This window comes from Vanellus vanellus (assembly GCF_965231255.1).
Source record: "Vanellus vanellus genome assembly, chromosome: 2".
Lineage (NCBI taxonomy): Eukaryota > Metazoa > Chordata > Aves > Charadriiformes > Charadriidae > Vanellus > Vanellus vanellus.
Window position 1 is genome coordinate 75,260,081 of NC_138906.1, and position 17,307 is coordinate 75,277,387.

The 17,307-nt window shown below is 48.8% G+C and overlaps 1 protein-coding gene across 1 annotated transcript in view; it reads right to left on the minus strand.

Moving 5' to 3' along the window:
* BMP6 (bone morphogenetic protein 6) overlaps nucleotides 1-7,625 on the minus strand; it is a gene marked incomplete at its 5' end in the record, with an annotated part of 94,061 nt that extends 86,436 nt beyond the window's left edge. Inside the window, one exon of the mRNA XM_082479408.1 lies at nucleotides 7,175-7,625. Within this exon, the coding sequence (XP_082335534.1) occupies nucleotides 7,175-7,625 (451 nt within the window). The remainder of the gene's footprint in view (nucleotides 1-7,174) is intronic.
* Nucleotides 7,626-17,307: the final 9,682 nt, after the last annotated feature.

The window sequence follows — 17,307 nt, forward strand, 5'->3', positions numbered from 1 at the left end:
ATCCAACCCTCCTGCCATGGGCAGGGACATCTTTCACTAGATCAGCAGGTTCCTCAAAGCCCCATCCAGCCTGGCCTTGAACACTTCCAAGGATGGAGCTTCCACAGCTTCCCTGGGCAACCTGTTCCGGTTCCTCACCACCCTCACCGTAAAAAAAATATTCTTCCTTGTATCTAATCTAAACCTACACTCTTTCCATTTACAGCCACTGCCCCATCAAATAGGGAGCCCAGGTATGACCCAACACCACCCTCCAAGAATCAAGTGCCCGGAGAAAGACTTTCTGGTCCTTAACCTTGGTCTCCCAGGCTCTGATGCCTGCTAAAACAAACAGGAATCTCCCAACCACAAGCCCTTTTTCCATTCAGACGGTACTGTTTGCTCTCTGTTCCACACAGCTATATAAATGGTCAAACAGAAGTGCTAAATTATCAGTAGGTGGGCTGTACTTACGAGCATTACTGTGCATCTACTGGGATAGAGCAGGAACGCACCATGGGACTGTTTACATCTCAAGTAACTCATCTTCCTCTAACCCCCCAGCAAGTTAGCAATGAGGCAAGATGACTTAAAAAGAATCATGGCATGGAAAGTCTAAACACCACCTTCCTTCCTCCTCAATAACAAGCACCACTTAAAAGTTTATATTTAAAACTGCGAGAGAGCACATCACCGCCGTGATGCGCTGGGCTAGACGCAGCAAGGACCTGCAGCTCCGCGGTGGAGGCACAAGCCCGTGGCAAGAAGTCCCTGCTGGAGGTCAGCACAAGACGCCCGTGACAGAGCCGCCCAAGGGATTTTCTGATGAAACCACATTCAGCTGGAGGAAAACTGCCAGAAGAAAACCTTTTTTATAAGAGGCGGTTCAGTTTCATCTTTGAATGTTTGAGGAAAAGAACTACTAGGAAGTGCTGCTTTTATTTTTACCAAAAAATCCAAACAAACCAACCCCACACCTGGGTTTAGATTTCAAAATGCAACTTTTCAGTTATTTACACATACAGAATTTGACTCGAATCAATCAAGACTGCTTTGGCAATACTAACTTTTTCCAATTACGATCACTTTTTATTGTTGTTGTAAGACTTCAGCATTTCACCCACATTTAAGACAGCGTACATTTTCAAGCCCTGAAAAGCCTTCACAGGACAGAGAATCATCCTGCTAATGCCACGCAGTCTGGTTCCAGTAGCTTAGTCCAGATGACATTCAGACCTGGATAAACCGCTTATACAAACGTGACCCTCCACTCTTTTCACCAGCCCAGATTTTGAACAGCAGCTTCTCTGGGAGCCACACATCTTCCAGGGCTCCTGGCCAAGGGCAGAAGGACGACGGCAGTCCCTCAAGTACAGGGTCTGGAGGAGAGGAGGACTTCTAAAAGCAACGCCAGGCAGAGAGCAATCGAAGGACCATTTGCCTTTTCTTTAGTCGCATCGCCAGTCAGCTGCGCGCTAGCAGGTAGCTCGCAAGCAACGACGACTTCAAGGAGATGACATAAACGGGGACCTTGAGCTGCACCAGTTGAACAGCAAAAACGTAAGGCTGCTCTCCGACACTTGGGATCTGTCTTGGCATGGAAGGCCGGTATACGAGGTTTGGCAGAAGTCAGTAAACGCTCTCTCCCGTCATCAGCTTCATGATTTCTAATACTGGCCTGATCTGGACACACGTGGAGGACGCTGCTCGCATGCCGAGAGCACGAGGCTGTACACAGCCAGCTGGCAGCACAGCCAGATCCGCAGCATCACACACTCCAGTTATTCCCTGTGAGTAGATGTCTTGACCTTTACAACATGTGGCCAAGAGTACAAACAGATGGGATAACAGTATGAATGGTACGGTCCCGTCAATGTAATCACGCAACGTCCCTGATACATCTTGGTTGCTTCATTTCATATCCCCCGACACCAAGCACGGTACCAGGAAAAGGACAGGTGGGCTGATCAAACGCTTCAGATGAAAAAATTCACCTGCTTTTGAAATGCAGGTGGGGATGCTGGAGTGCCGCTTCCTTCCCGCGAAAAGCCATGTGGAGCAAAGGCACACTGCTTGCGCCAAAATGCTTGCCATGGATTTGTGCAAGATCATTCCTAGAAGGAAATCTGGTAGGTGACGGCTGCCAAAAAGATGAAAAGCCCGTTTGGAAGACATCACATCCATAAGTTGCTGCTTTATAGGCGAGGGGAGAGAGAGCACTTGTACAGCGAGCCCTGCACTGACCTCCGAGCAGCTCCCTTGCCCTGAGAGGGAGCTCCCGTGCCCCAGCAGATACTTGGAATCTTGCAGGGAAGATGGGGATTGCCTTGGTTTTTGGGATTTGAAGATAAAGGAGGCTTTTCACTGCGGTCCCAACTCCAATCACGTGGAAGAGCTTCAGGAAACCCCCTGCCTGCCTGGCAAACAGCTGGGTTTCCCCTCATCCTCTTGCCTGAAGACCTCCCAGGAGACCTGTGGGTCTTGTGACTGAAAGGGGAAAACCCGCTTTCCAAAAGTACAGAGATACAGTGAATCCATGCTGTTGTCTGCTACAAAAAGGCACAGTACTGTGGATAAAACCAGGCACCAAAACCCAAAAGCTCACTTCTTACAGTCCTTGTCCCTGGAGGGTTTGATGGGTTCAGACTTTTCCTGCACAGCTCTCCAGCTGTCAACAGCACCAGATTTGGGTCATAGCAGAAACCCGTAAAGACTGTCATTGGATTCCTTGGGTTTTCCTGTGGGAAGCACAGGGCCTTTCTCCCTTGGTGCGGATGCGAGAATAAAAAGGCATGGGTGAGGACAGACAAGCTTCTTCCCCATTTTAACACAGGATTGCTCCACAGCACCTTTCATTCCACAGGGAATAATTCTGGCCACAGCTAAAGTACCAAACTCTTCCAGCGCCTCGTTTCTGCTGCCACACGTGGCACGCACTGCTCTCCAAAGACATCAGCCAGCGAAACAGGGGCTGGAGAGCAGCTCCCCTTCACATCAGCACTGATGAGCCCGAGGACACCAGGGGGACTTTAGGTCTGCCCCAGCCCGCAGTTTGCTTTCAGCAGTGACCCCTCTCTTCTCATCCCCCTGGACTGAGGGGGGAAGGGGTTTGTTGTGAGGAACTCGGTACCTCTCTCGCTAAAAAGAGCCTTGGCAGCCAAATATAGGGATGCCTGCCCGAGTCCAGCTGTCAATCCAGCGTCACTGCCCCAAGGTTTATTTTGTGAGGAGAAAGAAGAAATAAGCCTACCTGGTGCCACAAAGAAGGTACATTAGTCAAACAGGAAACATTAATAGATGTTATCTTCCCAATAGCACTATGGCAAGACATGCAAGTTCTACATTTATACCAAGGATGCTCCTGAATACGAGCCGAACAGTTTCACGAGGACACCAGTTGGCCCACAACGCCCCCACCAGCACCGCAGCCCTGCTGTACAGCCATTCCTTCGGCACAGAAGTTCAGCACCCTGCTTGGTCTGATAAATCCCAAATTGAGAAATCTAAAACGCAGATGTTTCCATCTGCACTAGATATCCAGAGTTCCTATGTAGGAAACTGAAAGAAACAGGCACTTTTGGGGTGCCTCATCCTAGCGAAAACACCTGAAATAGACATTTTTAGGATCATCTTCCCAAAATAGGGAGTAGGTTTACCAGGGATATCTAACTTGATAAAATAGAACAAGTTCAGATAATTTAGATAATAAATTTCATTTATGCGTGTTTTTACTTGTAATGGGGAACAAACACTTATTTCTATTCCCTGATATGGCTGTCTGGGTGCTTTATAAAACAAAGTACTAAGCATCTCCTAGAAACCCTAGACACTCGAAGGCCCTCTGGGAATTATCACCCACACCTTGCAAGTCCATACTACAATGCAGACATCACTAGGTAGGCAAGATAAATCCCAGACTCTACACTTTGAAGACTGACATTTCTCGTCCTCCCTGTAAGACAGCAACTCCCTCCGTCTGGAGAACCTCCATGCCTCAGTACCCCCTTTTTTTCCCCCACTTTTTTTTTTTTTTTTTAATTAAAAAGAAGCTGTCTCCTGGGATATCACCTTTCAGCCTGGCTGCTTGAATAATCTGAGACCTCACCCAAGTCCCTCAACTTTGCAAGACCTCGACAAGGAGGACTCTTACCCTGAGCACATATGGAAATATAGCCTTCCCCAGGCAGAAAACACATCTGCTGTATCCCCAGACTGAAGGAATGTGTATGTTGGTCAGGAAGGGATAGAACACCGCGCATTTTAAATTAGCAGTCACCACAAGCTACTGACTCTTTTCAGGCACTTTAAAAAGAACATTCACACCTGCAAGCTTTCACTACAAAGCATGACTTCTCCACACACCTGACCTAGATAACGGCTTTGCAGCACAACCAGATGTATCATCAAATGTTGACCCGGTTGCGGGCCGCAGCAGAAGCAGTATCAGCACCTGAAGGCAGGTCACCCCGGCCACCCGCATCTGACTTCACACATCTTCAGGGCAACCTGCACCAGGTAATTCCTGATCCTGAGAGAACGGGAAGGGTCCCTTACCCCTCTTTGGTAGCTGTCTCTTCAGTAATGGAAAGACAAGTCTTTAGGGTTGAACAAGGACAAAGCTCTTCAGAAGCCAATTTTAATCAAGCAGAAGTTATTACAGGTCCGATGACATAAAGAAAACCCTAAATAAAATAATTCTGGCAGGGTCTGCTTACAAGGAGACTCCAGCCATAGGTTTTCAGAGTTGCTTGGCATACGCTTCATTGGAATAGCCAGGGTCCTTGAGGTCAGGAAGTCCTCCCTTTCTCCTGCGATCCCACCATCTTTTGCTGCATTTTCTAGACTACATCGGACAAGCCACTTTGATAGATCACAGGCTGGCTTTCTCCCATCACACCTTCAGTTTCTATATTGCAATATAACCTTAGGCTTCCTCTAATTTTCTGGCATGAATTACTGTTTAGTGGAAAAGTAAATGCCAATGCACATGTGAAAGACCACCAAAAATCTCTGCCATGTCAGAGGAGCTGCAGAAAACCGCCAAACAGCTGTCCGGTCTCAGCCCGTCGATTTGCCAACCCTCTGGTAACAAACAATCACGTTAAATGACATTATGGTTTATGACTCGGAACTTGGAAGTTGATGAGAAATTTCTGCAGTTGATTCATACTTCCTGAGACTCATAACTAGCATTTCAGTCGTGCTATTTTACTACATTACATGAATAATTTTCCTTGTTGTTACATAAGTGTCTAGATCCAAATTATCAGAACTGATTTGAATCATACGAATGAGGGTTTTTTTATTTTCAAAAGAAACAAATACTTTCAGGTCTACTGTCTAATGCTGCTTTATAAAGCAGGTGGTTAAATACCTTCCAAAACACCATGTGCTCGTATTTCTCCCTCCTCTGGGAACCACCCAGCCCCCTGCAAGCACCTTGCTCTGCATCCTTCGAATAAAACACGCTACAAGGATTGCTTATAGACAGCTACCGCCGACACCGTGCTTCTTAAATTCACAGCTTCAAGAACAGGTCCTGAAAGTCCCGAAGGCAGAGAACAGAGGCAGCAGTGGCCGCTCTCTGTATTCAACGGGCAGAGAGGTCTGGGGAGGTTGGGAGGGGAGAAGCACAGAAGCATCTGCCCTTCAGACTCCAAACCCATACAGTATTCCCACATCTCAGGGTCCGAACCAGACACAGACTACAGACCACACTGACTTCATGGACGGACGGTTTCAGGATGTCTCAATCAAAAGCATCAGAGCTCTGAGATGGCAGCACTACCTAAACACCCTTGAGCTAATTTTAAACGAGAAGGCTGAGACCCCGACAGCTCTACATGCAGCACACAGAGCCCATAGGGTGCTGCACTGCTGGAAGGGCTGTGTGCCCCAGGCAGCGCAGCTCTGCCAGCAGGAGTTGCAGTCACCTCGAATTTATACGGAGACAAATCCTTCGACAAATATTCGCAGCACAAGGGGGGCAGTTCTGACCCATCAGGTACAAAAATCACCCGGCCCTGGAGACTAGAGCTAAACTTGTTCTAAATGTATATACCCCGTGGTACAAACCTATTGAGCACATCTACCAGCGCTGGTAGCATCCCACTGCAGTGAGATATCACTGCTGTAGATAAGGCAATGCACAATTATTTGTGGGGTTTTTTTTTAAAACAAGGCAAACTGTTCACAGGTGTCATGGTTCTGGCGTACCGCTCTGGAAGCGCTAGTGAAAAGACAGAGTTTTCAGCTGACTGGCTAAGACACTTGAGCTTCACAGGAATTCCCTAAAAAAAAGGAACTGCAATTTGCCAAGTGAAATATTTTCATTCTTCACATTAGGCTGAATCTAATTACACTGTTTCCTCATAATTGCAGTCTAGTATTCAGGGCTCCTTCAAGTAAAAAGCTTCATGGCTTTCCCACTGAGATGCCCACCTCGGAGCCCTTCACATCAGTAACACGCTGACAGCATGATATGTTTGAAGAGCAGGCTGACATCTAACACAACTTATTTCAAGAGTTCCCCATGATACAGATTTTTTTACCACTTCACTGACTCACTCACCAGAATATCCTACACGGAGCCACATATTCATCATCGCACTAGCTCAGATCCCCTCTACAAAAAAAAAAAGGAGACGGGGACACCATGGAGTAGCATGGGACACTTTGCTCCAGCCCCAAAGGCATCTGTGTCCTGCTGGACCCTGCGCGGAGAGAACGAACACAACTCGCGCTCCGGCACAGCCGCGACCGCGCTGCCCAGGACCCACAGCAGCGTGGGTTTCACCCGAACGACAGGCTCCGACCGCTATCATCATAACGAGGACAAAAAGACTATTAAAAAAAAATATATATAATACACCCTTTTCTCTTTTTGTTCCCTTCGGGTTTTGCGATATGGGGCTTTTTGGCTTTTTTTTTTTTTTGGGGGGGGGGGGGGGGGGGGGAGGGGGATGGGAGGTTTTGCCCTTCGCCGAAGGCAGCTGCCCTCCCGGCCACGACCCACGCAGCCCGAGGTGGGTCCCGTCCGGCAGAGCCCCGCGGACCGCCGCCCTCCGCCCCGCCGCACTCCCCGGGGCGCAACCGCCTCCTTCCCCGGGGAAGCTGCCCGCGGGCGGCCGCCCCGGCGGGACACGGGTGCCGGCGGGCTGCTGCGTGGGCTCCGCGTTTTCCCCGCGGCACTCACCCAGGTTGACGAAGCTCATGACCATGTCGGCGTCGTTGAGGAAGGCGCTGTCCTGCGCGCTGGGCAGCGGCGGCGGCGGCGGCGGGGCGGGGGGCGGCGGGCGGCCGCCGGGCTCCGCGCCCGCGCTGCCCTCCGCGCCCTCGGCCAGCGCGTGGTAGAGGTCCAGCATGAAGCGCGGCGCCGCCGTCAGCCGCCCCGGCGGCGGGGCCGGCGGCTCCCGCGGGAGCGGCCGGGGGCGGTGGGGCAGCCCCAGCACCGACAGGATCTCCCGCTGCATCTCCCGCTTCTCGTGCGACTTCAGCCGCCGGTAGAGGAAGCCCGAAGCGGCGGCGGCGGCGGTGGCGGCGGGCGGCGGCTCCCCGCCCTCGTTGGGCAGCGCGGGCTCGGCGGGGCGGCAGGCGCCGCTCAGCAGCGCCCAGCAGCAGCAGAGCCAGGCCAGCCGCCGCGGCATGGCGCTCGGCCGGGCGGAGGCAGGCGAGGTCCCCGCTTCCCTCCTCTCCCCGGGGGCTCCCCGCCGCCCTCCAGCCCTCTTCCCACCCCACCTCCCCCCCCCCCGCCCGCGGCGGCGGTGGCTATCGCCCGGGCCGGCGGGGGGCAGCCAGGCCAGAGGGGCTCAGCGCTCGCCCCCGCCGCCGGGCATGGCCGCCCGCGGGGCTCCGCGGTGCAAGCACCTTCCCCCCCAACCCCCCGGCCGCCGCCGCTGCTCAGGTGCGGCGGGGCCGCCCCCGGCCCGGCGCGACCGCTCAGTTCTCCATGCCCCTGCCCGGGGTTCGCCGCGGGGTCTGCGTGTTGGGGGAAGAGGAGGAAGAAGAAGAGCAGCGAACTTTTCCCCCTGGCAGGGAGCGAGCGAACGAGCGGCTCCTGCGGCTGCAGCCCCGGTCCCCGCGGGCTGGACGGAGCGGGGCTGCGGGCGGCGAAGGCAAATCACCAGCGCGCCCGCCTCTCGGCGGGGCGGGCGGCCGCTCCTCCGGGGCGGGGAGCGGGGCGAGGGCGCAGGTAGCGCGGCCCCGCGGGGAGGGAGGGGGCGGGATGGAGAGGGGGCGGCAGGGGGATGGGGAGAGGGGGTCAGCGGAGCAGGTTGGGAAGCGGCGGCCCCGTCGGTTGTCACCGGTTTGGTGCGCTGGAGCGGCGCTCCGGCGAAGTCATAGCGGCGCCGGCCGCCCTTCGTCTCGCGTCTGTGCCGGCGTGGTTCTTCGTAAAAAGAAGGATTCCGACCACCACCCCCCCTCCCAGCCCTTGGGGGGACGTGGGTTAATTGTCCTGACAACAGGCAGAGTGCTGCCTATTCTAAATCTGAAAAAGGCGCACGGTTAATTTTAACGGGTCGCAGCATCCTACAGCTTTTTTTTTTTTTTTTTTTTTTTTTTACGTGGAATACCTTGCACAACTGAGCACGAAGCGTTGGTCAGTGGCCAGGTACGGGTGCCCCCACCAGCCCTCACCGATGAAGTACCCGTCTGCACTGAGAAACAGGTGATACTGCTATAAAAGAACATTACTACAGTAAAGGTCTGAGGTTGCAGCTCTGATTTCAGCCCTTTCATAAAAGGGGGGGGGGGGGGGGAACCCAGCCACCCAAACCACGGCTGTTAGGTTGAGCGAGAAGCAGCTCTTCCATATGCTGGTCTCTGACTTCATGAATCTTGCTCGGGCTGGATGAGTAAATCCAGGCTAGCCCCGCTGAAATCAGTGCAATTGCTCTGGGTTTGAACTGGGATAATTTCATAGGAGTTGGCCCCGAGAAGAATATCTGGACCATTTGAAGTCACTGGCAAAATTTCCATTAACTTTATTAGAATCAGAATCTGGCAATAAGCTCATATTCAGTTTCCCAGAGACACAGCTGAGAATATTCAAGACAGAATATGTTATTTTCAGAAGTGGAGGTTACACCGAGCGTTCACTTATGTTACAGTAAGGTTACAGATGGGTGTTTTAACTGCACCAGTCAAGGAACGCTGTGATACTGGGTATTTAAAAGCTGGTTTTGGAAGGAAAAAAAAATGCATCTTTAAGGACATTTGAGCATAGATATTGTGGGGCTGGGAGGGAAGAGTACAGAAGTTGCTTTTGCCACTGTCCGCTTTTTTCATTTCGTGAAGATACTCAGAATTTGGAAGTGAGGGTGCATGTGACAGCATGGCCCCAACATGCTCCTTTTGCTATACTGGACCCCATTACCTTCATGAAAGAGGTCTGCATCATCCCCTAGGGAGTGGGGAAGGCAACATCCAGGGAAACTTTTGTTCTGCTGATTCATTTACCCACTTTTCTCAGCTTAGCACAATGGGGCTGGTTTAATTAAACAGGGAGAAGAGGGCTCACTCCCAGAGAGGAGGTGAGCAACAGCCCTCTCCTTCTGCGAGGCAGGGTGGGATCCTGCTGGGAAAACCCAGGCTGCCGGGAGGAGAGCCTGATGCACAAGCTATCCTGCACCCCTCCCAGCCCACCAAGGTGGTGTTTTATAGTCACCTTAGGAGGGACATTTGGAGGCTGGGAGGAAGCACAGGAGCTGATGTCATTGAGGGAGATTTCCCAGGCAGGTATTTATCCCGCATATGGTGAGGGAAGAGAGCAGCTACTTCTGTACCATTCAATTCCCAGTCTCTGAGCCTGTTCGGATGCAGTTCATGCGGCTGCCTCCAGCAGAGCGTTGTAGCCTCCGCTTCCTGTTTTGACAATGACAGAGGGAAGTGTCCCATTACACGGGTATCTCTGAAGAATGAACCCCTCCATCCGAAGTGTCCCCAGCTCCTCTTGAAGTCAGGCAGAGATGGTGCACATTTAGCAACAGCCACTGTTAAACTCCAGGGCAGCTGTCAGGCATTTCTGTTCCTCAGATGCTCAAATGAGTATCACCTATACGTTTGTATTCTGAAAGAGAAATATTTGAAATACTGCCATTTGCATAGGGGTTACTGCAATAAACAGCAGCTATAATAACAGTTGGCAGCATTTGGGCATCTGAGTTTGATGCAATCTGGGAACAGGGACACACAGCAAACCTTCAAGTACATCCCTGTTATCTTATTTTGAAGGTAAGTTCCCATGCGTAGCTAGGAAGCTAACACCCTCCTTAGGAAGTCACTGCACCTTCTGTTAAGTTTAACTTAAGTTTCTTTCACTTTTTTCAGCCGTGCTTCCCAGAGACGTACACTACTTATCCCCAGGAATGCCTCTCGCCTGTAGATGTGAATGCTTTACTGTGGGATTCAGCTAACGTTATCAGACCTCGGAAAGTCACTGCATCACTCAGCAACTTGCTAAGGGGTGAAAGAATTACGTCTTCTTACAGAAGCCACCTGCGGCAACAGATTTCAGATATCCCTGCCATCTGAAAGGGTGAGTTTCTGCAAAGGATTTTAAGATTTCGGGGGAGAGCTGAATACCCAAGTCTCTGGAGGAGCGCAAAGCCTCTGTATTCAGCAAGAGCTGCAGGCTGACACACATGTTTTAAGAGTTAATTAAACATATATTGTAGTGCTACTGGCAGAACTTTCCACTTGCCAAGGAGCCTTCGTAGCATATCCGCCATCCAAAACTCTGCGTTAACGTTTACTTTCACTCAGACTTTCCTTTCGCTGTCGGATCGTCAAAAATACTGTGGATACAGGCTCCTGTGTGGCGTTCAGGTCATCAGTTTTTCCCTGCTCATGACGGACACCTGGTGGCAAAGTGGAGAAATTCAGGTTTATTCCTGGAAGTTTTCCTCGTTGGCAAGTTAGCAATAACACCTTTTTTTTTTCTCTCTAAAAAAAAAACCCCAACCTAATAATTCAAAGAGGTCTCCTACCTCCCCCAGAAAAATCCTTATTTAATCTTCGGCCCATAAGCTAAACTTCAGTCTGTATTCAAAAACCCACACCTGCTCAGTGCTTTGTGGGGAGCGTATTGCCGTGACCAGAGCCCGTACCCTGCAGGACTCCTGTTCCAAGGTGTGGCGTGGTGCCAGCGAGGATTAACTACAGCAGTTAATTTTTTTTCTGTCAGTGCCAGTGTTTAGGTTGCATGCAATTAAAAGCTGGGCTACCAGTTTCTAGGCACAAAGGATCAGTTGGATTTTCGGTTGCCTTCACTTAGCGAATCGTTCCTCTCTCTTATTTAAGCAAATTAGGTTTTTTTGGTTGTTTTATGCACAAGTTGTGAGGAGCAGTTACAGGCATATGAAGTATTGAAGTGGTAAAAAGGTAATTTAACTTTAGTCAGAAGCTTTCAGAATAAAAAAAAAAACACCAAACAAAAAAAATAATAGAGACATTCCATTACTATGCCTTAAAATACACCATTTCATCTGGATTTATGAGGCAAAACCTTTGTCAGTGCTTTTAGGTGTACAACTTCCCAGGTAACAGCGTTACACAACTCTAGCAGAATGATACACTTTGAATTTAATATTTTTCAGGACTAATTATATACTTTTGGATATAGCGTAGAACTTACTGTTCTAGAGGTCCCTTCTCCACCTCCTGAAAACAGAAAAGACATTTGACTTTTATCACTTGGCATTCCCACCTTCCCTCCAGCTGAACTGGCAGCTGCCGAAGTGCCTGTGAGAAACCGGGGCTCCTGCGCTTACAGGGTCAGCAAGGACGCTGCAGTAAGGGCAGCTTCTGTCTTCGCACTCGTTTTGCCAAGCAAAGGCAGGTACTTTTTTAAAGCAACGTGGAAGAGCTGTAAGTAATGAAGAATGACGTTTGCTTTCTAAAATAAAAACCCCCAAACCAGCGCTGTGTAGTACAATAATGACATAGCTGGAACGGACTATTTTCAGTGCTGCGCTTGGAGAGGTTGAAAATGCAAACATGCCTCCTAATTTTAGTGTACTGGTTTCCAAGGTCTGCTTGTGAAATGGGAAAGAGTGGTTGAGTATAATCTTAGTTCAAAGATCGAAGCAGACTAAAACCAGCATTTGCTATGAAAGCTCAATTTTTCCTTTCGCTTGCTGAACTACTTTCTCCACTGCAAGTAGGGACAGTTGAAAAATAGTAACATCATCTTATTTGCACATACCAAACCACTACTTTCTTTACTCAGAAATCTCATCTAAAAATATGCAATAATGATTTCCCAGATCAGAACACTTTAAAAAATGGTTATAAATATTCGTTCAACAACATGACTGGACTGCTCTCCTTGCAAAAGCAAACAGTTAAAAGTGAAGTAAGTCCCAGTACGCATCTCACAAACAATTCCGACTCTGTTCCAACCCTGGCCACCATCTCCACCCTATCAAGGATATACTTATGTGCGAACAATTATAGCTTAAAGTATATTTGAAGTCAACAGTATCAAGTATTAAGGGAAAGTGACTTGAAATGGCAGCAATTAAATAAATATTAATATATCATATCATTAATATATTTTTCCCGAGTCTTTTCATGGTATTTGCTTTTCATTTTATTTTTGCTAGTAATGCTTTTTCTGTTTAAAACTGAGGAAAGTAAATCAATGACTATAAAAGGGAAACAGCAAAAGCTGCTCTGTACAGGCTGTGAATTAGACTTAGTAAACTAGAAAGGCAGTTACATCAATCTCAATTCTACACATAAAAAGTAAGTGAAAGGCCTGTAAATGTAGAATTGTATTAGCCAACCCGAGGTAAGAATATACCTTTAGCCTATATACAGCTGTCACAGGTAACAACATTAGCAAAGATGCATTTTCTCCTCCATACAAGCTGGGTTGAAGGCATACCTGTGCTGCCGTCCGACCTTCCGCCACCGTGCAGATATGCCCACGTCTGTTGGGTAACGCTTACACCAGTACAAAAGACATAGTGCCATGTCCAGCCTGCGTAGACGGCTTCAGCTGGAGTTTGTGTCCTCCAGTGGGATCTCAGAGAAAGAATGGAATTTCTTCCAAACGCTGACAACTGGAGAGGTACCTGGCTACCAGCACATTTATGCTGCAAAGAGAAGCAACGAGAGGAGGAGAGGCCCACGCGCCATCCTTGGCTGGTGTTGGCTGGTAAGCCATCAGCCCATGTCCCTCCATGTATGTTGTCTGGGGTACTGAGCAGAAAAAATTAAACACCCGTTGGGGTAGCTCATAATGTGAGGATGAACTGAAAGACCGTGGTTTTAGCAGGTAGGTCATGACCTTTAGGGTCACGTAAGGTATAACGAATGGATGCCAAAATGTCTGTATGATAGGTTAAGGTTGGGAGAGGATGAAGATGTAAAGGGGAGTCCACATGTAGATCTTTACCAGACTCTCCATTTTCAAATATTCAATCTGGATTTATGTTTTCTAATGCTTTAAATTAACAAACATGTATTAGTAACCCTAACTCTGGCTTACATTTTTGTTGAGCAATTAATTTATGTTTGTTCTTTTTGCATAGAGCCACACAGCAGCAGAAAGCTTTTCTGTTAGGCCAGTTCAGCTTTAAACCTTGGCAAATTAACCGAAGGGGCTAAATTAAGAGAAGAGCCCTCTTTCAAGCACTGGGAGCTCTCTCAAAGCTTGTAGGAGCTGGCATTTCTGCCCCTTTTCAAATGTATTTAAAATGGTGAGCTCCATGAACTTGTAAAAGCCATTGCAATTGTGTAAAGAAACCGGAAAGCTGGAAAAACATGAATGGTTTCAAATACTATTTATAACTTCAGAATGTGCCGTGTGTTATCAAATGGGAGCTACACTTCACAGGTTTAGGAAAACTTTAATCCAAATAATCTATCCATTATAAAGCTGAATACCCGACACACTGGGTTTCTGTTTTAACTCTTCACATTCTCTTGAATGGGAAAGACTCCCAAGATAGTGCAGGACTCTGCATTAGCCAGTTACCAGAATTTGGGAATAATTTCTATCTCTAATGTGGTAAGGATGGGGTTCAACTGTTTTCCCTCAGATATTACATATTTTTACAGACAAAGGAAAAAGTGTATTTTTGAGATACAAGGGCCTGGTCATCACATTTTGTTTGGCACAGAAAAGAAAAAAAAAGAACACACCCCCTCCCCAAAACCAAAGAGGCAAGAGCAATGATAATAATTAAGGAAAGAACAGCTGTTAAGATTGCTAGCAAATATTGCAGAATGGGACTGGAAAATATCCTGGAGAGAACAAAACTAGGAGAAAAAAAAGTTATGAAATCTTATTTGAAGTAACTCTGATGAGGTCTGCTCTGACCAGTGTGCAAAATACGTCTTTTCAACAACACTTTTCAATAAAATTGGGATAGACCCAAATAGCATGAGGCCACAGCAGGGACCGCCAGATTATTTAAGTCTGAAAATACAAACGCTGTTCCCAGCAGCATCCCGTTGTAGAGGCGGCTGTACTCGGACTGCCTTTCCCTCATCCATTTGTACACAGGGGCAAGTCTTCAAAGTCCCTAAGCACCCTCTAAAAATAAAGGTCAAGGTCATTCCCTGCTGCATTAGGCTCAGAAGCCATTTCGTGCCCAAAAGCCAAGCTGCCTCGCACCCATCCCACCCCAGTGGACGTCTCCCTCCTGGGTATGGCAGCTGCCGGCAGCGCAGCGGGCAGCTCACTGCCTTCTCCCATCCTTGGCCATCTCCGAGACTCCCCCGCTGCCGCTGTGGCAGAGCTGTCACTAAGGGGTTTTCTGCCTTGTGGCCTCCTTGGGCTCTAGGGGATAAAACACATTTCCTCCAGGTCTTTGCTGCTTACGGACATTTAGTAGAGGCCACTCAGTTTCATTCACAATTGTTTTAAAAGACGCCTCATACGGTGCCAACCCAAACATGAGTATTTTGGGAAAAAGCGGGGTCTCAGAAGGCACACTGCACAGGACAGAAAGTCTACAAAGGGGGTTTTACACATCAAGAACTGTAGCGGCTTAAAAAAACCCTATTGTTTCATAGCATTTTCTTTCATGCTTGAGGAACAAAGCACTCCCTCATCCCCCAAAGAGGTTATTTTTCAACACCTCTCCTTACTGTCATGGCTAATAGCCTTACGGGTTAGTTCCTTAAGGGAACTAATTCAGCCAGGAGGAAAGGGGACATGAGTTGTTCCCAAACACCATTTAATGTTTGGATTTAAGAGTTACACATTGCAATAATCACTTTGTTAACAAGTCAGGAGAAGAGCTGAGGTAAGCAGCAGTCGTATATCAATTTAAGCTGAAGAGATGCAGCTGCTACTGTGCACTAAACAAGTCTCCATGCCAGCGCAAGATGAGGTAACTCAGAAAAGAGAATCATCCTTTTTCTTTCTACAGGAAATGTTTAGAGGCTGATAGAAAAGATTTTATACATTTGCCTTCTGGAGGTAGGTCCTGCAGTGATCACAAAGAAATGTGGGTTTTTTTAAAGGCTGTAAGGAGGAAGCCTTGTAAAAAAAAAAAAACTATTTCTGTGTTCTTAGCCTTCTCTAAATTAACAAAATCTCCTCCTTGGTGAAGCCAAAGTGATAACCAGCTAGTAATTGCATTGCTTATGGGAGGCTTCAAGTTTCCAGAGCAACAGCACGCCTGTAATGCAAGGCTTGTCTTTGTTGCACTGTCGGCCCAAATTTTCTGTCTCGGCCAGCTCGTGCACAAGCTCCAAAGCCTCTATCGTTCCTGTGGGATGCCGGCAGCCCAGACCTGGCCGAGTCCCGAGGAGATGCAGGCTGAGAGGTTGCGGCTGCTGATGCTCGAGCTGGGAAAGCCGGTTGGGACTGGCTTTCTCTTACAGCCCAGCTCTGTGTTGCTGGGCTGTAACGCAGCGTGACTGCTGCCTCCAGCTAGCCCACCCACACAGGTCAGCATGACTGTGGGTGCAGCCTTGCGACCATAGCACTGAAAAGCAGGTAGGACCTGCCTGTGCCAGCCACGGCCCCGGCAAGCCATGCGGGAGGCACCTGGGCAGCTGATCTGCTCTGGGTCCACGTGGGTCTTTGCTCATACGTGAAAGGGTGCCTTGACACAGGGCGGACAGAGTAACCCCTAACGTGTTGGTACTGTTTTCATATTTAACAAGTGCAGTACTATAATAAATAATGTAAAACAATAAATAAATAATGTCAACTAGAAGATAGGATTAGCTTAAAACCAAGTACCTCCGGTGTGTAGGAGCACCTTACCTGAGCTGAGAAGGCAGCTCAGCTCAGTGCGGTTTTGGGGAGAGGGGAGAGCTGCTACGGCAGCTCCAGAGCCACATCCCCCTTTTTGCACCGCATAGATGGTCACATTCAGGACAAGGTCTCTGCACCTTACTGATCCTTTGCTATCAGAGACACACAGCCACCTTCAAATAGCTTATTCCACTCTGTGCCAGGGGACTCTTCCAGCAAAAAACCAACAGCCTCAGAAACAAGCAACTGAAAGGTCATTTTCAGGTACTTTCAAGATATTTGGTGTAACTCCGAACACCACAGCTCAGACACCAGAAGCTGCACAGTTGCATTAGCATGATGCTCTGCCCAGGCTTTCTAGCCAGATCTCTGTGGGTACCCTCTAACCCATTGAGCTGGGGTGGTGGGGCAGTCCCTGCAGACACGCCTAGGGCTGCAGGACCCTCTCTTTCACTGCTTCGAAATTAAATGTTGCCCAGGATGGCCCCCCGGGACTGAGCCCTGGGCACAGAAAGCTCAGGTCCACACCACTACTCCTTTACTCCCCAGGATTGCCACTGGTCTGCACTAGCAGCCACCCATCTCAGGAACCATTTGAGATGACACTACCTGTCCCAGTCCAAAATAATGCCCAAGACCGCTGGGTTCAACCATGCAGATGATCCTGTCCCAGGATCTAGGAATGTAAAGGGGCACTGCTTGATGTATGGGCACAGATATAGCATGAGCGCCTGCCAAACTGCGATGCAGGCTGGCTGCTTCGTGAGCATCCACCGCAGCCGCATAGGGAAGGGCACCGCTCTTGGCCCTGGGTAAGCAGCTGCGATCTGTGCTGATGTAAATTAAAAACATGACTCATTTCAAAAGGCTACCCGAGGTTTTGGGCAGTTTTTTCTAACTGCTGGGCAGAGCTCCCAGTGGAAACACAGCATTTGACTTGGGAGGGAAACATTTCTAAGCTAACTTCTTGCTTAGAGTAATTCTAGTCTCTTACAACGTCTTTATTTCACTCGGCTTTGAAGAGATAGAGGCGGCAGATAATTAATTATAAAAGACAGTTTAAAAAAAACCCAAAACAACAAAAAACCCCCAGTCATTCTAGAGTC